The 24,028-nt window shown below is 57.2% G+C and overlaps 1 protein-coding gene across 2 annotated transcripts in view; it reads right to left on the bottom strand.

Moving 5' to 3' along the window:
* The window catches only part of TKTL1 (transketolase like 1), a 76,243-nt gene that overhangs the window by 37,771 nt on the left and 14,444 nt on the right, over positions 1 to 24,028 (bottom strand). For both annotated transcript variants that reach the window (XM_061177993.1, XM_061177994.1), the window contains exon 7: positions 22,100 to 22,264. In XM_061177993.1, the coding sequence (XP_061033976.1) occupies positions 22,100 to 22,264 (165 nt within the window). The remainder of the gene's footprint in view (positions 1 to 22,099; positions 22,265 to 24,028) is intronic.

Raw genomic sequence — 24,028 nt, 5'->3', positions numbered from 1 at the left:
TACCTGACCGCTCAGGAGCCTCCAGCACGACAGACCCTGCCCGCATCGTATCGGACCACTCAGGAGCCTCCAGAACTACAGAGCCTGCCCGCATCGTATCGGAGCTCTCAGGAGCCTCTAGCGCTACAGACCCTGCCTGCATCGTATCGGACCTCACAGGAGCCTCCAGCACTACAGACCCTGCCCGCATCGTACCTGACCTCTCAGGAGCCTCCAGCACTACAGACCCTGCCCGCATCGTACCTGACCTCTCAGGAGCCTCCAGCACTACAGACACTGCCCGCATCGTACCTGACCTCTCAGGAGCCTCCAGCACTACGGAACCTGCCCGCATCGTACCTGACCTCTCAGGAGCCTACAGCGCTACAGACCCTGCCCGCATCCTACCTGAACTCTCAGGAGCCTCCAGCGCTACAGACCCTGCCCGCATCGTACCGGGCCTCTCAGGAGCCTCCAGCGCTACAGACCCTGCCTGCATCGTACCTGACCTCTCAGGAGCCTCCAGCACTACAGACCCTGCCCGCATCGTACCTGACCTCTCAGGAGCCTCCAGCACTACAGACACTGCCCGCATCGTACCTGACCTCTCAGGAGCCTCCAGCACTACAGAACCTGCCCGCATCGTACCTGACCTCTCAGGAGCCTCCAGCACTACAGACACTGCCCACATCGTACCTGACCTCTCAGGAGCCTCCAGCGCTACAGACCCTGCCCGCATCCTACCTGACCTCTCAGGAGCCTCCAGCGCTACAGACACTGCCTGCATCGCACCTGACCTCTCAGGAGCCTCCAGCGCTACAGACCCTGCCTGCATCGTACCTGGCCTCTCAGGAGCCTCCAGCGCTAAAGACCCTGCCTGCATCGTACCTGGCCTCTCAGGAGCCGCCAACGCTACAGACCCTGCCTGCATCGTACCTGGCCTCTCAGGAGCCTCCAGCGCTACAGACCCTGTCTGCATCGTACCTGAGCTCTCAGGAGCCTCCAGCGCTACAGACCCTGCCTGCATCGTACCTGGCCTCTCAGGAGCCTCCAGCGCTACAGACCCTGCCTGCATCGTACCTGGCCTCTCAGGAGCCTCCAGCGCTACAGACCCTGCCTGCATCGTACCTGGCCTCTCAGGAGCCTCCAGCGCTACAGACCCTGCCTGCATCGTACCTGACCTCTCAGGAGCCTCCAGCGCTACAGACCCTGCCTGCATTGCACCTGCCCTCTCAGGAGCCTCCAGCGCTACAGACACTGCCTGCATCGCACCTGACCTCTCAGGAGCCTCCAGCGCTACAGACCCTGCCTGCATCGTACCTGACCTCTCAGGAGCCTCCAGCGCTACAGATCCTGTCGGCATCGTGCCTGACCTCTCAGGAGCCTCCAGAACTACAGACCCTGCCCGCATCGTACCTGACCTCTCAGGAGCCTCCAGCACTACAGACGCTGCCCGCATCGTACCTGACCTCTCAGGAGCCTCCAGCACTACAGACCCTGCCCGCATCCTACCTGACCTCTCAGGAGCCTCCAGCGCTACAGACCCTGCCTGCATCGTACCTGGCCTCTCAGGAGCCGCCAACGCTACAGAAACTGCCTGCATCGTACCTGGCCTGTCAGGAGCCTCCAGCGCTACAGACCCTGTCTGCATCGTACCTGAGCTCTCAGGAGCCTCCAGCGCTACAGACCCTGTCTGCATCGTACATGGCCTCTCAGGAGCCTCCAGCGCTACAGACCCTGCCTGAATCATAACTGACCTCTCAGGAGCCTCCAGGACTACAGACAATGCCTGCATCGTACCTGACCTCTCAGGAGTCTCCAGCAATACAGACCCTGTCGGCATCGTGCCTGACCTCTCAGGAGCCTCCAGAACTACAGACCCTGCCTGCATCGTACCTGACCTCTCAGGAGCCTCCAGAACTACAGACCCTGCCTGCATCGTACCTGACCTCTCAGGAGCCTCCAGCACTACAGACCCTGTCTGCATCGTACCTGGCCTCTCAGGAGCCTCCAGCAGTACAGACCTTGTCTGCATCGTACCTGGCCTCTCAGGAGCCTCCAGCACTACAGACCCTGCCTGAATCGTACCTGGCCTTTCAGGAGCCTCCAGCACTACAGAACCTGCCTGCATCGTACCTGGCCTCTAAGGAGCCTCCAGCACTACAGACCCTGCCTGCATCGTACCTGGCCTCTAAGGAGCCTCCAGCACTACAGACCCTGCCTGCATCTTACCTGACCTCTAAGGAGCCTCCAGCACTACAGACCCTGCCTGCATCGTACCTGACCTCTCAGAGCCTCCAGCACTACAGACCCTGCCTGCATCGTACCTGGCCGCTCAGGAGCCTCCAGCACTACAGACCCTGCCTGCATCGTACCTGACCTCTCAGGAGCCTCCAGCACTACAGACCCTGTCTGCATCGTACCTGACCTCTCAGAGCCTCCAGCACTACAGACCCTGCCCGCATCGTACCTGACCTCTCAGGAGCCTCCAGCACTACAGACCCTGCCCGCATCGTACCTGACCTCTCAGGAGCCTCCAGCACTACAGACCCTGCCCGCATCGTACCTGACCTCTCAGGAGCCTCCAGCACTACAGACCCTGCCCGCATCGTACCTGACCTATCAGGAGCCTCCAGCACTACAGACCCTGCCCGCATCGTACCTGACCTCTCAGGAGCCTCCAGCACTACAGACCCTGCCCGCATCGTACCTGGCCTCTAAGGAGCCTCCAGCACTACAGACCCTGCCTGCATCGTACCTGACCTCTCAGAGCCTCCAGCACTACAGACCCTGCCTGCATCGTACCAGGCCTCTCAGGAGCCTCCAGCACTACAGACCCTGCCTGCATCGTACCTGACCTCTCAGAGCCTCCAGCACTACAGACCCTGCCTGCATCGCACCTGACCTCTCAGGAGCCTCTAGCACTACAGACCCTGCCTGCATCGTACCTGAGCGCTCAGGACCCTCCAGCACTACACACCCTGTCTGCATAGTACTTGGCCTCTCAGGAGCCTCCAACACTACAGACCCTGCCTGCATCGTACCTGGCCTCTCAGGAGCCTGCAGCACTACAGACCCTGCCTGCATCTTATCTGGCCTCTCATGAGCCTCCAGCACTACAGACGCTGCCTGCATCGTACCTGGCCTCTCAGGAGCCTCCAGCACTACAGACCCTGCCTGCATCTTACCTGGCCTCTAAGGAGCCTCCAGCACTACAGACCCTGCCTGCATCGTACCTGGCCTCTAAGGAGCCTCCAGCACTACAGACCCTGCCTGCATCGTACCTGACCTCTCAGAGCCTCCAGCACTACAGACCCTGCCTGCATCGTACCTGGCCTCTCAGGAGCCTCCAGCGCTACAGACCTGCCTGCATCGCACCTGACCTCTCAGGAGCCTCCAGCGCTACAGACCCTGCCTGCATCGTACCTGACCTCTCAGGAGCCTCCAGCGCTACAGACAATGCCTGCATCGTACCTGACCTCTCAGGAGTCTCCAGCAATACAGACGCTGTCGGCATCGTGCCTGACCTCTCAGGAGCCTCCAGAACTGCAGACCCTGCCTGCATCGTACCCGACCTCTCAGGAGGCTCCAGCACTACAGACACTGCCTGCATCGTACCTGACCTCTCAGGAGCCTCCAGCACTACAGACCCTGTCTGCATCGTACCTGGCCTCTCAGGAGCCTCCAGCAGTACAGACCTTGTCTGCATCGTACCTGGCCTCTCAGGAGCCCCCAGCACTACAGACCCTGCCTGCATCGTACCTGGCCTTTTCAGGAGCCTCCAGTACTACAGAACCTGCCTGCATCGTACCTGGCCTCTAAGGAGCCTCCAGCACTACAGACCCTGCCTGCATCGTACCTGGCCTCTCAGGAGCCTCCAGCAGTACAGACCTTGTCTGCATCGTATCTGGCCTCTCAGGAGCCTCCAGCACTACAGACCCTGCCCGCATCGTACATGACCTCTCAGGAGCCTCCAGCACTACAGACCCTGCCTGCATCGTACCTGACCTCTCAGAGCCTCCAGCACTACAGACCCTGCCTGCATCGTACCAGGCCTCTCAGGAGCCTCCAGCACTACAGACCCTGCCTGCATCGTACCTGACCTCTCAGGAGCCTCCAGCACTACAGACCCTGCCCGCATCGCACCTGACCTCTAAGGAGCCTCCAGCACTACAGACCCTGCCTGCATCGTACCTGACCTCTCAGAGCCTCCAGCACTACAGACCCTGCCTGCATCGTACCAGGCCTCTCAGGAGCCTCCAGCACTACAGACCCTGCCTGCATCGTACCTGACCTCTCAGAGCCTCTAGCACTACAGACCCTGCCTGCATCGCACCTGACCTCTCAGGAGCCTCTAGCACTACAGACCCTGCCTGCATCGTACCTGAGCGCTCAGGACCCTCCAGCACTACACACCCTGTCTGCATAGTACTTGGCCTCTCAGGAGCCTCCAACACTACAGACCCTGCCTGCATCGTACCTGGCCTCTCAGGAGCCTGCAGCACTACAGACCCTGCCTGCATCGTACCAGGCCTCTCAGGAGCCTCCAGCACTACAGACCCTGCCTGCATCGTACCTGACCTCTCAGGAGCCTCCAGCACTACAGACCCTGCCCGCATCGCACCTGACCTCTAAGGAGCCTCCAGCACTACAGACCCTGCCTGCATCGTACCTGACCTCTCAGAGCCTCCAGCACTACAGACCCTGCCTGCATCGTACCAGGCCTCTCAGGAGCCTCCAGCACTACAGACCCTGCCTGCATCGTACCTGACCTCTCAGAGCCTCTAGCACTACAGACCCTGCCTGCATCGCACCTGACCTCTCAGGAGCCTCTAGCACTACAGACCCTGCCTGCATCGTACCTGAGCGCTCAGGACCCTCCAGCACTACACACCCTGTCTGCATAGTACTTGGCCTCTCAGGAGCCTCCAACACTACAGACCCTGCCTGCATCGTACCTGGCCTCTCAGGAGCCTGCAGCACTACAGACCCTGCCTGCATCTTATCTGGCCTCTCATGAGCCTCCAGCACTACAGACGCTGCCTGCATCGTACCTGGCCTCTCAGGAGCCTCCAGCACTACAGACCCTGCATGCATCTTACCTGGCCTCTAAGGAGCCTCCAGCACTACAGACCCTGCCTGCATCGTACCTGGCCTCTAAGGAGCCTCCAGCACTACAGACCCTGCCTGCATCGTACCTGACCTCTCAGAGCCTCCAGCACTACAGACCCTGCCTGCATCGTACCTGGCCTCTCAGGAGCCTCCAGCGCTACAGACCTGCCTGCATCGTACCTGGCGTCTCAGGAGCCTCCAGCGCTACAGACCTGCCTGCATCGCACCTGACCTCTCAGGAGCCTCCAGCGCTACAGACCCTGCCTGCATCGTACCTGACCTCTCAGGAGCCTCCAGCGCTACAGACAATGCCTGCATCGTACCTGACCTCTCAGGAGTCTCCAGCAATACAGACCCTGTCGGCATCGTGCCTGACCTCTCAGGAGCCTCCAGAACTACAGACCCTGCCTGCATCGTACCCGACCTCTCAGGAGCCTCCAGCACTACAGACCCTGCCTGCATCGTACCTGACCTCTCAGGAGCCTTCAGCACTACAGACCCTGTCTGCATCGTACCTGGCCTCTCAGGAGCCTCCAGCAGTACAGACCCTGCCTGCATCGTACCTGGCCTTTTCAGGAGCCTCCAGCACTACAGAACCTGCCTGCATCGTACCTGGCCTCTCAGGAGCCTCCAGCACTACAGACCCTGCCTGCATGTTACCTGACCTCTAAGGAGCCTCCAGCACTACAGACCCTGCCTGCATCGTACCTGACCTCTCAGAGCCTCCAGCACTACAGACCCTGTCTGCATCGTACCTGGCCTCTCAGGAGCCTCCAGCACTACAGACCCTGCCTGCATCGTACCTGGCCGCTCAGGAGCCTCCAGCACTACAGACCCTGCCTGCATGTTACCTGACCTCTAAGGAGCCTACAGCACTACAGACCCTGCCTGCATCGTACCTGACCTCTCAGAGCCTCCAGCACTACAGACCCTGTCTGCATCGTACCTGGCCTCTCAGGAGCCTCCAGCACTACAGACCCTGCCTGCATCGTACCTGGCCGCTCAGGAGCCTCCAGCACTACAGACCCTGCCTGCATCGTACCTGACCTCTCAGAGCCTCCAGCACTACAGACGCTGCCTGCATCGTACCTGACCTCTGAGAGCCTCCAGCACTACAGACCCTGCCCGCATCGTACCTGACCTCTCAGGAGCCTCCAGCACTACAGACCCTGCCCGCATCGTACCTGACCTCTCAGGAGCCTCCAGCACTACAGACCCTGCCCGCATCGTACCTGACCTTTCAGGAGCCTCCAGCACTACAGACCCTGCCCGCATCGTACCTGACCTCTCAGGAGCCTCCAGCATTACAGACCCTGCCCGCATCGTACCTGACCTCTCAGGAGCCTCCAGCACTACAGACCCTGCCCGCATCGTACCTGGCCTCTAAGGAGCCTCCATCACTACAGACCCTGCCTGCATCGTACCTGACCTCTCAGAGACTCCAGCACTACAGAGCCTGCCTGCATCGTACCAGGCCTCTCAGGAGCCTCCAGCACTACAGACCCTGCGTGCATCGTACCTGACCTCTCAGAGCCTCCAGCACTACAGACCCTGCCTGCATCGCACCTGACCTCTCAGGAGCCTCCAGCACTACAGACCCTGCCTGCATCGCACCTGACCTCTCAGGAGCCTCCAGCACTACAGACCCTGCCTGCATCGTATCGGACCTCACAGGAGCCTCCAGCGCTACAGACCCTTCCTGCATCGTATCGGACCTCTCAGGAGCCTTCAGCACTACAGACACTGCCTGCATCGTACCTGGCCTCTCAGGAGCCTCTAGCACTACAGACCCTGCCTGCATCGTACCTGACCTCTCAGGAGCCTCCAGCACTACAGACCCTGCCCGCATCGTACCTGACCTCTCAGGAGCCTCCAGCACTACAGACCCTGCCCGCATCGTACCTGACCTCTCAGGAGCCTCCAGCACTACAGACCCTGCCCGCATCGTACCTGACCTCTCAGGAGCCTCCAGCACTACAGAACCTGCCCGCATCGTACCTGACCTCTCAGGAGCCTCCAGCGCTACAGACCCTGCCCGCATCCTACCTGACTTCTCAGGAGCCTCCAGCGCTACAGACCCTGCCTGCATCGTACCTGGTCTCTCAGGAGCCTGCAGCGCTACAGACCCTGCCTGCATCGTACCTGGCCTCTCAGGAGCCGCCAACGCTACAGACCCTGCCTGCATCGTACCTGGCCTCTCAGGAGCCTCCAGCGCTACAGACCCTGTCTGCATCGTACCTGAGCTCTCAGGATCCTCCAGCACTACAGACCCTGTCTGCATCGTACCTGGCCTCTCAGGAGCCTCCAACACTACAGACCCTGCCTGCATCGTACCTGGCCTCTCAGGAGCCTGCAGCACTACAGACCCTGCCTGCATCTTATCTGGCCTCTCAGGAGCCTCCAGCACTACAGACGCTGCCTGCATCGTACCTGGCGTCTCAGGAGCCTCAGGCACTACAGACCCTGCCTGCATCTTACCTGGCCTCTAAGGAGCCTTCAGCACTACAGACCCTGCCTGCATCGTACCTGGCCTCTAAGGAGTCTCCAGCACTACAGACCCTGCCTGCATCTTACCTGACCTCTAAGGAGCCTCCAGCACTACAGACCCTGCGTGCATCGTACCTGACCTCTCAGAGCCTCCAGCACTACAGAACCTGTCTGCATCGTACCTGACCTCTCAGGAGCCTCCAGCACTACAGACCCTGCCCGCATCGTACCTGGCCTCTCAGGATCCTCCAGCACTACAGACCCTGCCCGCATCGTACCTGACCTCTCAGGAGCCTCCAGCACTACAGACCCTGCCCGCATCGTACCTGACCTCTCAGGAGCCTCCAGCACTACAGAACCTGCCCGCATCGTACCTGACCTCTCAGGAGCCTCCAGCACTACAGACCCTGCCCGCATCGTACCTGACCTCTCAGGAGACTCCAGCACTACAGACCCTGCCCGCATCGTACCTGACCTCTCAGGAGCCTCCAGCACTACAGACGCTGCCCGGATCGTACCTGACCTCTCAGGAGACTCCAGCACTACAGACCCTACCCGCATCGTACCTGACCTCTCAGGAGCCTCCAGCACTACAGACCCTGCCCGCATCGTACCTGACCTCTCAGGAGCCTCCAGCACTACAGACCCTGCCCGCATCGTACCTGACCTCTCAGGAGCCTCCAGCACTACAGACCCTGCCCGCATCGTACCTGACCTCTCAGGAGCCTCCAGCACTACAGAACCTGCCCGCATCGTACCTGACCTCTCAGGAGCCTCCAGCACTACAGACCCTGCCCGCATCGTACCTGACCTCTCAGGAGCCTCCAGCGCTACAGACCCTGCCCGCATCCTACCTGACCTCTCAGGAGCCTCCAGCGCTACAGACCCTGCCCGCATCGTACCTGGCCTCTCAGGAGCCTCCAGCGCTACAGACCCTGCCTGCATCGTACCTGACCTCTCAGGAGCCTCCAGCGCTACAGACCCTGTCGGCATCCTGCCTGACCTCTCAGGAGCCTCCAGAACTACAGACCCTGCCCGCATCGTACCTGACCTCTCAGGAGCCTCCAGCACTACAGACCCTGCCCGCATCGTACCTGACCTCTCAGGAGCCTCCAGCACTACAGACCCTGCCCGCATCGTACCTGACCTCTCAGGAGCCTCCAGCACTACAGACCCTGCCCGCATCCTACCTGACCTCTCAGGAGCCTCCAGCGCTACAGACCCTGCCTGCATCGTACCTGGCCTCTCAGGAGCCTGAGCGCTACAGACCCTGCCTGCATCGTACCTGGCCTCTCAGGAGCCGCCAACGCTACAGATCCTGCCTGCATCGTACCTGGCCTCTCAGGAGCCTCCAGCGCTACAGACCCTGTCTGCATCGTACCTGAGCTCTCAGGAGCCTCCAGCGCTACAGACCCTGCCTGCATCGTACCTGGCCTCTCAGGAGCCTCCAGCGCTACAGACCCTGCCTGCATCGTACCTGGCCTCTCAGGAGCCTCCAGCGCTACAGACCCTGCCTGCATCGTACCTGGCCTCTCAGGAGCCTCCAGCGCTAAAGACCCTGCCTGCATCGTACCTGGCCTCTCAGTAGCCTCCAGCGCTACAGACCCTGTCTGCATCGTACATGGCCTCTCAGGAGCCTCCAGCGCTACAGACCCTGCCTGCATCGTACCTGACCTCTCAGGAGCCTCCAGCGCTACAGACAATGCCTGCATCGTAACTGACCTCTCAGGAGTCTCCAGCAGTACAGACCCTGTCGGCATCGTGCCTGACCTCTCAGGAGCCTCCAGAACTACAGACCCTGCCTGCATCGTACCTGACCTCTCAGGAGCCTCCAGCACTACAGACCCTGCCTGCATCGTACCTGACCTCTCAGGAGCCTCCAGCACTACAGACCCTGTCTGCATCGTACCTGGCCTCTCAGGAGCCTCCAGCAGTACAGACCTTTTCTGCATCGTATCTGGCCTCTCAGGAGCCTCCAGCACTACAGACCCTGCCTGCATCGTACCTGGCCTTTCAGGAGCCTCCAGCACTACAGAACCTGCCTGCATCGTACCTGGCCTCTAAGGAGCCTCCAGCACTACAGACCCTGCCTGCATCGTACCTGGCCTCTAAGGAGCCTCCAGCACTACAGACCCTGCCTGCATCTTACCTGACCTCTAAGGAGCCTCCAGCACTACAGACCCTGCCTGCATCGTACCTGACCTCTCAGAGCCTCCAGCACTACAGACCCTGTCTGCATCGTACCTGGCCTCTCAGGAGCCTCCAGCACTACAGACCCTGCCTGCATCGTACCTGGCCACTCAGGAGCCTCCATCACTACAGACCCTGCCTGCATCGTACCTGACCTCTCAGAGCCTCCAGCACTACAGACCCTGTCTGCATCGTACATGGCCTCTCAGGAGCCTCCAGCACTACAGACCCTGCCTGCATCTTACCTGGCCTCTAAGGAGCCTCCAGCACTACAGACCCTGCCTGCACCGTACGTGGCCTCTAAGGAGCCTCCAGCACTACAGACCCTGCCTGCATCGTACCTGGCCGCTCAGGAGCCTCCAGCAGTACAGACCCTGCCCGCATCCTACCTGACCTCTCAGGAGCCTCCAGCACTACAGACCCTGCCTGCATCGTACCTGGCCTCTCAGGAGCCTCCAGCGCTACAGACCCTGCCTGCATCGTACGTGGCCTCTCAGGAGCCGCCAACGCTACAGACCCTGCCTGCATCGTACCTGGCCTCTCAGGATCCTCCAGCGCTACAGACCCTGTCTGCATCGTACCTGAGCTCTCAGGAGCCTCCAGCGCTACAGACCCTGCCTGCATCGTACCTGAGCTCTCAGGAGCCTCCAGCGCTACAGACCCTGCCTGCATCGTACCTGGCCTCTCAGGAGCCTCCAGCGCTACAGACCCTGCCTGCATCGTACCTGACCTCTCAGAGCCTCCAGCGCTACAGACCCTGCCTGCATCGTACCTGACCTCTCAGAGCCTCCAGCACTACAGACCCTGCCTGCATCGTACCTGGCCTCTCAGGAGCCTCCAGCACTACAGACCCTGCCCGCATCGTACCTGACCTCTCAGGAGCCTCCAGCACTACAGACCCTGCCCGCATCGTACCTGACCTCTCAGGAGCCTCCAGCACTACAGACCCTGCCCGCATCGTACCTGACCTCTCAGGAGCCTCCAGCACTACAGAACCTGCCCGCATCGTACCTGACCTCTCAGGAGCCTCCAGCGCTACAGACCCTGCCCGCATCCTACCTGACTTCTCAGGAGCCTCCAGCGCTACAGACCCTGCCTGCATCGTACCTGGTCTCTCAGAAGCCTGCAGCGCTACAGACCCTGCCTGCATCGTACCTGGCCTCTCAGGAGCCGCCAACGCTACAGACCCTGCCTGCATCGTACCTGGCCTCTCAGGAGCCTCCAGCGCTACAGACCCTGTCTGCATCGTACCTGAGCTCTCAGGATCCTCCAGCACTACAGACCCTGTCTGCATCGTACCTGGCCTCTCAGGAGCCTCCAACACTACAGACCCTGCCTGCATCGTACCTGGCCTCTCAGGAGCCTGCAGCACTACAGACCCTGCCTGCATCTTATCTGGCCTCTCAGGAGCCTCCAGCACTACAGACGCTGCCTGCATCGTACCTGGCGTCTCAGGAGCCTCAGGCACTACAGACCCTGCCTGCATCTTACCTGGCCTCTAAGGAGCCTTCAGCACTACAGACCCTGCCTGCATCGTACCTGGCCTCTAAGGAGTCTCCAGCACTACAGACCCTGCCTGCATCTTACCTGACCTCTAAGGAGCCTCCAGCACTACAGACCCTGCGTGCATCGTACCTGACCTCTCAGAGCCTCCAGCACTACAGAACCTGTCTGCATCGTACCTGACCTCTCAGGAGCCTCCAGCACTACAGACCCTGCCCGCATCGTACCTGGCCTCTCAGGATCCTCCAGCACTACAGACCCTGCCCGCATCGTACCTGACCTCTCAGGAGCCTCCAGCACTACAGACCCTGCCCGCATCGTACCTGACCTCTCAGGAGCCTCCAGCACTACAGAACCTGCCCGCATCGTACCTGACCTCTCAGGAGCCTCCAGCACTACAGACCCTGCCCGCATCGTACCTGACCTCTCAGGAGACTCCAGCACTACAGACCCTGCCCGCATCGTACCTGACCTCTCAGGAGCCTCCAGCACTACAGACGCTGCCCGGATCGTACCTGACCTCTCAGGAGACTCCAGCACTACAGACCCTACCCGCATCGTACCTGACCTCTCAGGAGCCTCCAGCACTACAGACCCTGCCCGCATCGTACCTGACCTCTCAGGAGCCTCCAGCACTACAGACCCTGCCCGCATCGTACCTGACCTCTCAGGAGCCTCCAGCACTACAGACCCTGCCCGCATCGTACCTGACCTCTCAGGAGCCTCCCGCACTACAGAACCTGCCCGCATCGTACCTGACCTCTCAGGAGCCTCCAGCACTACAGACCCTGCCCGCATCGTACCTGACCTCTCAGGAGCCTCCAGCGCTACAGACCCTGCCCGCATCCTACCTGACCTCTCAGGAGCCTCCAGCGCTACAGACCCTGCCCGCATCGTACCTGGCCTCTCAGGAGCCTCCAGCGCTACAGACCCTGCCTGCATCGTACCTGACCTCTCAGGAGCCTCCAGCGCTACAGACCCTGTCGGCATCCTGCCTGACCTCTCAGGAGCCTCCAGAACTACAGACCCTGCCCGCATCGTACCTGACCTCTCAGGAGCCTCCAGCACTACAGACCCTGCCCGCATCGTACCTGACCTCTCAGGAGCCTCCAGCACTACAGACCCTGCCCGCATCGTACCTGACCTCTCAGGAGCCTCCAGCACTACAGACCCTGCCCGCATCCTACCTGACCTCTCAGGAGCCTCCAGCGCTACAGACCCTGCCTGCATCGTACCTGGCCTCTCAGGAGCCTGAGCGCTACAGACCCTGCCTGCATCGTACCTGGCCTCTCAGGAGCCGCCAACGCTACAGATCCTGCCTGCATCGTACCTGGCCTCTCAGGAGCCTCCAGCGCTACAGACCCTGTCTGCATCGTACCTGAGCTCTCAGGAGCCTCCAGCGCTACAGACCCTGCCTGCATCGTACCTGGCCTCTCAGGAGCCTCCAGCGCTACAGACCCTGCCTGCATCGTACCTGGCCTCTCAGGAGCCTCCAGCGCTACAGACCCTGCCTGCATCGTACCTGGCCTCTCAGGAGCCTCCAGCGCTAAAGACCCTGCCTGCATCGTACCTGGCCTCTCAGGAGCCTCCAGCGCTACAGACCCTGTCTGCATCGTACATGGCCTCTCAGGAGCCTCCAGCGCTACAGACCCTGCCTGCATCGTACCTGACCTCTCAGGAGCCTCCAGCGCTACAGACAATGCCTGCATCGTAACTGACCTCTCAGGAGTCTCCAGCAGTACAGACCCTGTCGGCATCGTGCCTGACCTCTCAGGAGCCTCCAGAACTACAGACCCTGCCTGCATCGTACCTGACCTCTCAGGAGCCTCCAGCACTACAGACCCTGCCTGCATCGTACCTGACCTCTCAGGAGCCTCCAGCACTACAGACCCTGTCTGCATCGTACCTGGCCTCTCAGGAGCCTCCAGCAGTACAGACCTTTTCTGCATCGTATCTGGCCTCTCAGGAGCCTCCAGCACTACAGACCCTGCCTGCATCGTACCTGGCCTTTCAGGAGCCTCCAGCACTACAGAACCTGCCTGCATCGTACCTGGCCTCTAAGGAGCCTCCAGCACTACAGACCCTGCCTGCATCGTACCTGGCCTCTAAGGAGCCTCCAGCACTACAGACCCTGCCTGCATCTTACCTGACCTCTAAGGAGCCTCCAGCACTACAGACCCTGCCTGCATCGTACCTGACCTCTCAGAGCCTCCAGCACTACAGACCCTGTCTGCATCGTACCTGGCCTCTCAGGAGCCTCCAGCACTACAGACCCTGCCTGCATCGTACCTGGCCGCTCAGGAGCCTCCATCACTACAGACCCTGCCTGCATCGTACCTGACCTCTCAGAGCCTCCAGCACTACAGACCCTGTCTGCATCGTACATGGCCTCTCAGGAGCCTCCAGCACTACAGACCCTGCCTGCATCTTACCTGGCCTCTAAGGAGCCTCCAGCACTACAGACCCTGCCTGCACCGTACGTGGCCTCTAAGGAGCCTCCAGCACTACAGACCCTGCCTGCATCGTACCTGGCCGCTCAGGAGCCTCCAGCAGTACAGACCCTGCCCGCATCCTACCTGACCTCTCAGGAGCCTCCAGCACTACAGACCCTGCCTGCATCGTACCTGGCCTCTCAGGAGCCTCCAGCGCTACAGACCCTGCCTGCATCGTACGTGGCCTCTCAGGAGCCGCCAACGCTACAGACCCTGCCTGCATCGTACCTGGCCTCTCAGGATCCTCCAGCGCTACAGACCCTGTCTGCATCGTACCTGAGCTCTCAGGAGCCTCCAGCGCTACAGACCCTGCCTGCATCGTACCTGAGCTCTCAGGAGCCTCCAGCGCTACAGACCCTGCCTGCATCGTACCTGGCCTCTCAGGAGCCTCCAGCGCTACAGACCCTGCCTGCATCGTACCTGACCTCTCAGAGCCTCCAGCGCTACAGACCCTGCCTGCATCGTACCTGACCTCTCAGAGCCTCCAGCACTACAGACCCTGCCTGCATCGTACCTGGCCTCTCAGGAGCCTCCAGCACTACAGACCCTGCCTGCATCGTACCTGACCTCTCAGGAGCCTCCAGCACTACAGACCCTGTCTGCATCGTACCTGACCTCTCAGGAACCTCCAGCACTACAGACCCTGCCCGCATCGTACCTGACCTCTCAGGAGCCTCCAGCACTACAGTCCCTGCCCGCATCGTACCTGACCTCTCAGGAGACTCCAGCACTACAGACCCTGCGCGCATCGTACCTGACCTCTCAGGAGCCTCCAGCACAACAGACCCTGCCCGCATCGTACCTGACCTCTCAGGAGCCTCCAGCACTACAGACCCTGCCCGCATCGTACCTGACCTCTCAGGAGCCTCCAGCACTACAGACCCTGCCCGCATCGTACCTGACCTCTCAGGAGCCTCCACCACTACAGAATCTGCCCGCATCGTACCTGACCTCTCAGGAGCCTCCAGCGCTACAGACCCTGCCCGCATCGTACCTGACCTCTCAGGAGCCTCCAGCGCTACAGACCCTGCCCGCATCGTACCTGACCTCTCAGGAGCCTCCAGCGCTACAGACCCTGCCCGCATCCTACCTGACCTCTCAGGAGCCTCCAGCGCTACAGACCCTGCCTGCATCGTACCTGGCCTCTCAGGAGCCTCCAGCGCTACAGACCCTGCCTGCATCGTACGTGGCCTCTCAGGAGCCGCCAACGCTACAGACCCTGCCTGCATCGTACCTGGCCTCTCAGGAGCCTCCAGCGCTACAGACCCTGTCTGCACCGTACCTGAGCTCTCAGGAGCCTCCAGCGCTACAGACCCTGCCTGCATCGTACCTGGCCTCTCAGGAGCCTCCAGCGCTACAGACCCTGCCTGCATCGTACCTGGCCTCTCAGGAGCCTCCAGCGCTACAGACCCTGCCCGCATCGTACCTGGCCTCTCAGGAGCCTCCAGCTCTACAGACCCTGCCCGCATCGTACCTGACCTCTCAGGAGCCTCCAGCGCTACAGACCCTGCCCGCATCGTACCTGACCTCTCAGGAGCCTCCAGCGCTACAGACCCTGCCCGCATCCTACCTGACCTCTCAGGAGCCTCCAGCGCTACAGACCCTGCCTGCATCGTACCTGGCCTCTCAGGAGCCTCCAGCGCTACAGACCCTGCCTGCATCGTACCTGGCCTCTCAGGAGCCGCCAACGCTAAAGACCCTGCCTGCATCGTACCTGGCCTCTCAGGAGCCTCCAGCGCTACAGACCCTGTCTGCATCGTACCTGAGCTCTCAGGAGCCTCCAGCGCTACAGACCCTGCCTGCATCGTACCTGGCCTCTCAGGAGCCTCCAGCGCTACAGACCCTGCCTGCATCGAACCTGGCCTCTCAGGAGCCTCCAGCGCTACAGACTCTGCCTGCATCGTACCTGCCCTCTCAGGAGCCTCCAGCGCTACAGACCCTGTCTGCATCGTACCTGAGCTCTCAGGAGCCTCCAGCGCTACAGACCCTGCCTGCATCGTACCTGACCTCTCAGGAGCCTCCAGCACTATAGACCCTGCCTGCATCGCACCTGACCTCTCAGGAGCCTCCAGCGCCACAGACCCTGCCTGCATCGTATCGGTCCTCACAGGAGCCTCCAGCGCTACAGACCCTGCCTGCATCGTATCGGACCTCTCAGGAGCCTTCAGCACTACAGACCCTGCCTGCATCGTACCTGGCCTCTCAGGAGCCTCTAGCACTACAGACCCTGCCTGCATCGTACCTGCGCGCTCAGGAGCCTCCAGCACTACACACCCTGTCTGCATAGTACTTGGCCTCTCAGGAGCCTCCAACACTACAGACCCTGCCTGCATCGTACCTGGCCTCTCAGGAGCCTGTAGCACTACAGACCCTGCCTGCATCTTATCTGGCCTCTCAGGAGCCTCCAGCACTACAGACGCTGCCTGCATCGTACCTGGCCTCTCCGGAGCCTCAGGCACTACAGACCCTGCCTGCATCTTACCTGGCCTCTAAGGAGCCTCCAGCACTACAGACCCTGCCTGCATCGTACCTGGCCTCTAAGGAGCCTCCAGCACTACAGACCCTGCCTGCATCTTACCTGACCTCTCAGGAGCCTCCAGCACTACAGACCCTGCCTGCATCGTACCTGACCTCTCAGAGCCTCCAGCACTACAGACCCTGCCTGCATTGTACCTGACCTCTCAGAGCCTCCAGCACTACAGACCCTGCCCGCATCGTACCTGGCCTCTCAGGAGCCTCCAGCACTACAGACCCTGCCCGCATCGTACCTGACCTCTCAGGAGCCTCCAGCACTACAGACCCTGCCCGCATCGTACCTGACCTCTCAGGAGCCTCCAGCACTACAGAACCTGCCCGCATCGTACCTGACCTCTCAGGAGCCTCCAGCACTACAGACCCTGCCCGCATCGTACCTGACCTCTCAGGAGCCTCCAGCGCTACAGACCCTGCCCGCATCCTACCTGACCTCTCAGGAGCCTCCAGCGCTACAGACCCTGCCCGCATCGTACCTGGCCTCTCAGGAGCCTCCAGCGCTACAGACCCTGCCTGCATCGTACCTGGCCTCTCAGGAGCTGCCAACGCTACAGACCCTGCCTGCATCGTACCTGGCCTCTCAGGAGCCTCCAGCGCTACAGACCCTGTCTGCATTGTACCTGAGCTCTCAGGAGCCTCCAGCGCTACAGACCCTGCCTGCATCGTACCTGGCCTCTCAGGAGCCTCCAGCGCTACAGACCCTGTCTGCATCGTACCTGGCCTCTCAGGAGCCTCTAGCACTACAGACCCTGCCTGCATCGTACCTGAGCGCTCAGGAGCCTCCAGCACTACACACCCTGTCTGCATAGTACTTGGCCTCTCAGGAGCCTCCAACACTACAGACCCTGCCTGCATCGTACCTGGCCTCTCAGGAGCCTGCAGCACTACAGACCCTGCCTGCATCTTATCTGGCCTCTCAGGAGCCTCCAGCACTACAGACGCTGCCTGCATCGTACCTGGCCTCTCAGGAGCCTCAGGCACTACAGACCCTGCCTGCATCTTACCTGGCCTCTAAGGAGCCTCCAGCACTACAGACCCTGCCTGCATCGTACCTGGCCTCTAAGGAGCCTCCAGCACTACAGACCCTGCCTGCATCTTACCTGACCTCTAAGGAGCCTCCAGCACTACAGACCCTGCCTGCATCGTACCTGACCTCTCAGAGCCTCCAGCACTACAGACCCTGCCTGCATCGTACCTGACCTCTCAGAGCCTCCAGCACTACAGACCCTGCCTGCATCGTACCTGGCCTCTCAGGAGCCTCCAGCACTACACACCCTGCCCGCATCGTACCTGACCTCTCAGGAGCCTCCAGCACTACAGACCCTGCCCGCATCGTACCTGACCTCTCAGGAGCCTCCAGCACTACAGAACCTGACCGCATCGTACCTGACCTCTCAGGAGCCTCCAGCACTACAGACCCTGCCCGCATCGTACCTGACCTCTCAGGAGCCTCCAGCACTACAGAACCTGCCCGCATCCTACCTGACCTCTCAGGAGCCTCCAGCGCTACAGACCCTGTCGGCATCGTGCCTGACCTCTCAGGAGCCTCCAGAACTACAGACCCTGCCTGCATTGTACCTGACCTCTCAGGAGCCTCCAGCACTACAGACCCTGCCTGCATCGTACCTGGCCTCTCAGGAGCCTCCAGCACTACAGACCCTGCCTCCATCGCACCTGACCTCTCAGGAGCCTGCAGCACTACAGACCCTGCCTGCATCGCACCTGACCTCTCAGGAGCCTCTAGCACTACAGACCCTGCCTGCATCGTACCTGAGCGCTCAGGAGCCTCCAGCACTACACACCCTGTCTGCATAGTACTTGGCCTCTCAGGAGCCTCCAGCAGTACAGACCCTGCCTGCATTGTACCTGGCCTCTCAGGAGCCTGCAGCACTACAGACCCTGCCTGCATCTTATCTGGCCTCTCAGGAGCCTGCAGCACTACAGACGCTGCCTGCATCTTACCTGGCCTCTAAGGAGCCTCCAGCACTACAGACCCTGCCTGCATCGTACCTGACCTCTCAGAGCCTCCAGCACTACAGACCCTGTCTGCATCGTACCTGGCCTCTCAGGAGTCTCCAGCACTACAGACCCTGCCTGCATCTTACCTGGCCTCTCAGGAGCCTCCAGCACTACAGACCTTGCCCGCATCGTACCTGACCTCTCAGGAGCCTCCAGCACTACAGACCCTGCCCGCATCGTACCTGACCTCTCAGGAGCCTCCAGCACTACAGAACCTGCCCGCATCGTACCTGACCTCTCAGGAGCCTCCAGCACTACAGACCCTGCCCGCATCCTACCTGACCTCTCAGGAGACTCCAGCGCTACAGACCCTGCCTGCATCGCACCTGCCCTCTCAGGAGCCTCCAGCGCTACAGACACTGCCTGCATCGCACCTGACCTCGCAGGAGCCTCCAGCGCTACGGACCCTGACTGCATCGTACCTGGCCTCTCAGGAGCCTCCAGCACTACAGACCCTGCCTGCATCGTACCTGAGTGCTCAGGAGCCTCCAGCGCTACAGACCCTGTCTGCATAGTACTTGGCCTCTCAGTAGCCTCCAGCACTACAGACTCTGCCTGCATCGTACCTGGCCTCTCAGGTGCCTCCAGCACTACAGACCAGCCTTCTCACTGAACGCTGCTGACCCTGCCTAGGCCGCTTCTGCTGGGCAGCGCACCTAGACTGAGTCCTGGGGCTCGGGCCACACTCCTCATGTGCCCCCTCCACAGGGAACCAGCATATGGTCCCATTGTGTCACTCTGATGTGCTTGATGCTAACCACCCCTCTCTCTCTCTATTCTTCACCTCCGCTGGAACGGCAGGCTCACATACCCTGGCAGGTTTCAAACTAGAAGATGAACATCTTCGGGGTAAACAAAGACCGTCCAAGGGGCACATGACTGTGGCTGGTCTCAACGTCAAGATCCTTGACTCCCATGTCTGTCTGCCAGCAAAAGGGCCCAGGGCCTACTTCCCGCTGTCCCCCTGATAATCGCCTCCCAGTCACTGACTGCCAAAAGGCGCTCTCTCACCCTCATCAGGTCCTTCAGTCGGGCAACACCCTGGAGTGTAAGAGCTCCGGATCAAAACAGAAAGGACAATTCGAAATAATCGTAGCAGCCTTGACAAACTACAGAACTCAAAAGATTGGATAACAAATTCTTTTTTAAGTCAGGGGTTTTCCAATTCTTTTAACAAAACTGAAAGAGAACCTAATGTAACTGTCAACCCTTTACAAATAATTTTCCACCAACAACTTAACATGAAAGATCACTGTGTGATTTTTGGCTTATAACTGGGAAGGAATTCAAATGAATTGAATGATGTTGCCACAACAAAACTCTTTCCCTTCCCATCACCTTATTTATGTAAACAAGGTTTCTTGGCACTTACATCATTAAAATACAAATAGATTTTGTTCTGAAACTTGTCTCATTCTAGCTTTAAGTGTACTTAACCAATGCTACACAAGCTAATAATTATAGCTGTAGCTCAAACCAGAAGAAGACAAATTGTAATGCTCCAAGGTCTATGGACATAAGAAAATTTTTAAAAACTATCAATGTATATGCATATTTTTGTTGCAGAAAAGAACTGTCAATAAAAGGCTTTCATGCATAAATATATTTGGGGAAGCAAAACGGAAATAAGAATTCAAGTAGAAAAACGGATTTAATTTCTGACCAAGAGAGCCTTCATGTAATTGGATGATTTGAGTGTTAAGGTGTCACAAATTTCAATATACGGGAAATTATATCCTTTGCATCTACTTAAATCTGTGATGAAAAATTTAGATGTTAACTTAAAGCTAGGCAGAAAAAGATCTAGTTTAGAAAAACACATTCAGCAGTTTGGAAAGCAAACACATTTGGAGATAAATGATCTATCCTCTAAGCTACCTGGCACCCCCATCCCCAGTCTAACAGGTACCCTGACCCCCCTACCCCAGGGCCCAAAGAGAGCTCCTGACTGTGTTCCCAAAACCCATTCCTCCCCCAGTCTTGTCCATCTCAGGAAGCAACACTCCTCCGCTCCCAGGTGCTCTGGCCTATGCCCTAGCGCCAGCCTTGGCTCCTGCCCTGACACCTACCCCATGGCATCCTGCCGACTCTCCCGTCAAAGCAGATTCTGGATGAGTCTGCTCCTCTCCAACCCCACAGCTACTGCCCTGGTCCAAGTCGCCATCTCCTGTCACCTCCCCCACTCCCCCCAACAAGCTGTTCTCCACACCGGCCCTTCTTTCTGCTCCCTAAACAGCTCAGATTTGGGCATGCCACAGAGCTAGCTGGGCCCTCTGCTGGGAATACCGTCCCCCCAAGATCTACGCATGACTGACTCCTTGTCACTTAAGTCTCAGCTTAAATGTCACGTCCTCTGAGACCTTGCTCCTGACTGGCCCTAGTCACGCTATCACTGTAGTCACCAGTTTCTCCTGGTAGCACTGGATACTACCCACTTGCTGGCTGCTTCTTTATTCGTTTCCTTCAGTTGCTGACTGAAAGAATCAATGAGTTAGGAAGCAAGCTTTTTGATAGGTGGCTCAATTCAGAAAATTATGAATTGTATTTTTTTCCATTCAAAATGGAAACAGCTTAGCTTAATGAGACCCACAGAAAAATGTACATATTCTTACAATTGCAATGACCTACTTTACTGAACAGGGGGGCTTAAATTCCAACACTGACAGGGCCAGGGAAGCACCGTGAACAACTGAGTGGGCCAGCAGGACGCAGGGACATGGTGAGCTGGCTGTGGACCCCCATCTAAATGGGGCCCCTGCTTGGCTCCAGCTAACTGGTGGCAGGAAGGAAGGAATGTCGTCCCAATGTTGCCAGATCTTCCCATTCTTCAAGAGAATCCAGAAATTTGGATTCCATATAAAATTTCCTGACTTTTAAAAGCTGGCAACTGGGACGTCCCCGGCGGTCCAGTGGTTAAGACTCCGTGTTTCCAACACAGGGGGGCGCGGGTTCGATCCCTGGTCGGGGAACTAAGATCCCACATGCCACATGGTACAGGCAAAAAAAAAAAAAAAGCAAAAAAAAAGCTGGCAACTAATTTAAAATATTTGTAAATACTACTTGTTCCAAATACAATATCTCTGGTGGTCATGTAAGGCCTGCTGGCCCATAGATTTCTGGCCAGTGCTGTTTTTGGCCTCTACGATGTGAAGGTACATGTGCGCTGGCCTCTGCAGTGGCACAGAGCTTTACAAGTCAAGGCGTTTACTTGCACAAACTCCTTTCTCTCTCTTGAGGGGAGTGTGTGCGGATATGTGCATGCATAAGAGACTCCTGCATTAATGTCATCCTGGGAAGAGACTGAAGCACAGATAAGCAGAACAGCTCTACCTAAGGCCACAGCACTACTGACATTCTTGAGGCTGCAATTAGGGCAACATTTGAATATCTAGGATATATTACGCCCCATGCAACAAGGTGGAGAGAAAAACCACAGTCCCTTGTAGCTTTCAATCTATTGGCCTCTGGGATGTTGTAGGATTGCCTGGTTGTGGGATGGGCAGGGCAGGAAGAGTGGGGTCACCTAGAGCTACCAGGGAGCTGGGCATGCTTTAGGCCTGGAGACCTGAGGGCAGATGGCTGGAGCCCCTCCCTGCAGTCCTGGAAGTCACCCCTCAGACTCTGCCTGGCTGCTCTGTACTTGTTTCCCCCGACACGCTTTTCCTCCAGTTCCTTTGCTTTTATAAGTGGAAAGAAAAACTGTAACACAGCGCAGGCCTCCTATGTCTGGTGGGCCACTGTTTGTCAATGAGAAGACTCAAGATGGATGTCCCCAGCATACATACCATGTTTTGCTCAGCAATAAAACACTCAACGAAGCGCTCAGGGTGTTCCTTCTTGAATATCTCAGAGAAGGTGGAGTTCTTGCTGTCACCGTCCAGCACAACGACTCTGTCATTTGCATGGCCCAGCTTAGCCAGAGCCAAACCACATGCTTTCCGAGTAGCTATCTGGAAGTTAAACAGTAGAGTTTCTTAGAATGGGTTTAGAAGGAAGGTGAATTGGTAGAATTATAAACTGTCATCTACCTTAATGAAGAAAGCAAATTTGTGATTCACCAATAATCTCCTTTAGGGTCATAAAAAAGGACTGCTAGCCAATTTTAAATCCATACTTGGCTCACTGGGTATCAATTTCCCCCAAATAAATTTATTCTTCTGTCCCATTCCTATAGTTGATTTAAAAATTTACATTTCCCAAAATGCAAATGCCTCTGTGAGTGTTTAAGTATAAAACTGACAATACTCACTGTAAATATTAAAATGTAGAACTTTAGAAACATAATACAAATAATAAACAATTCCATTAGAATATTGTTTGAGATTGGACTCAATCTATGGATTAATTTAGGGGAAAACTGACATCCTTACAATATTGAGTTTTTCTATTAAAAAAAACAAGGTTTGGCATTTCCTCAAAGAGTTAAACAGAATTACTACGACCCAGCAATTCTACTCCTAGGTATATACCCAAGAGAAAAATACATCTATACGAAAGGTTGTACACAAATGTTCATTGCAGCATTATTCACAATAGCCAAAAGGTAGAAACAACCCAAATGTCCAGCAACAGGTGAATGGATAAATAAAACATACGATATACCCATAAAATGGAGTACTGCCACCACATGGATGAACCTCGAGAACACAGTGCTAAGTGAAATAAGCCAGACTCAAAACTTTGCATATTATATGATCCCATTTACATGAAATGTCTGGAATAGGCAAATCCACAGACACAGAAAGTAGATTAGCAGTTACTAGGGGCTGGGTGGGAATAGAGAGTAACTGCTCACGGGTATAGGGTTTCTCTTTGGGATGACGGAAATGTTGTAAGATTGAGTGTAGTGATGGTTGCACAACTCTTGTCAGTATGCTAAAAACCACTGAATTGTACATTTCAAATGGGTAGATTATATAGAAATCTATAGCTTTATATAGTTTTATTATCTCAATAAAGCTGTTATTTAAAAAAACAAGGTTTGCGTCCTCATTTGTCTTTGTTCATTCATCTAAACACTCTTAAAAATATTTTTTAAAACAGGCAATTCATGTAGATGAGTACAAAAGTCAGGTTATGAAAGGATATCGAGTGAAAAGGCCATCTTCCTCCTGCTCTCCCAGTTCCTCTCCCCAGAGGTAAGGGAAATGACAGGTTTGTGTGGCATCCTTTTGGCAATGGTCTACTCACAAATACTTGGTGAGCATCTCATGCATACAAGGCATGTGAGCTTCTTTTAAGGCTATAGTTTTATAAGTATCTTAACATAGACCTTATATACTTAAGTTTATTTTTAGTTATTTTAGTTTTTATTGCCATTGTAAAAGGGATAATCTCTCCATTTTATTAATATAAGAATCAATCTTTGTATATTAGTTTTGCTACAAGTTCTCGTTCTGGACTCCTCTTATTTCTAACCATTTTCTGTCGATTCTCTTGGGCTTTCCAGACATACAACTCTACCACCTGCAAATAGGCTTGCCTTTTCATTGTCAGGACTGAGTCTTTTATTGTTAATGATCATAATTTCCCCCCTCCTAACACTGGTGAATGATATGCATTACTAATTTGAACTTCACTGATTCATATACTTCTTTAAGGTACTGAGTTGAGACCAGCGAACATTTTATTTAGAATTTTTACATCAATATTCATAAGTGAGGTTGGCCTGTAGTTTTTTCCTTTGAGCTAGCATTATAACATTTCGGCTTCAT

This window comes from Eubalaena glacialis, chromosome X (assembly GCF_028564815.1).
Source record: "Eubalaena glacialis isolate mEubGla1 chromosome X, mEubGla1.1.hap2.+ XY, whole genome shotgun sequence".
In the NCBI taxonomy this organism is placed as follows: Eukaryota; Metazoa; Chordata; class Mammalia; order Artiodactyla; family Balaenidae; genus Eubalaena; species Eubalaena glacialis.
This window is presented reverse-complemented; position numbering and strand designations above follow the sequence as displayed.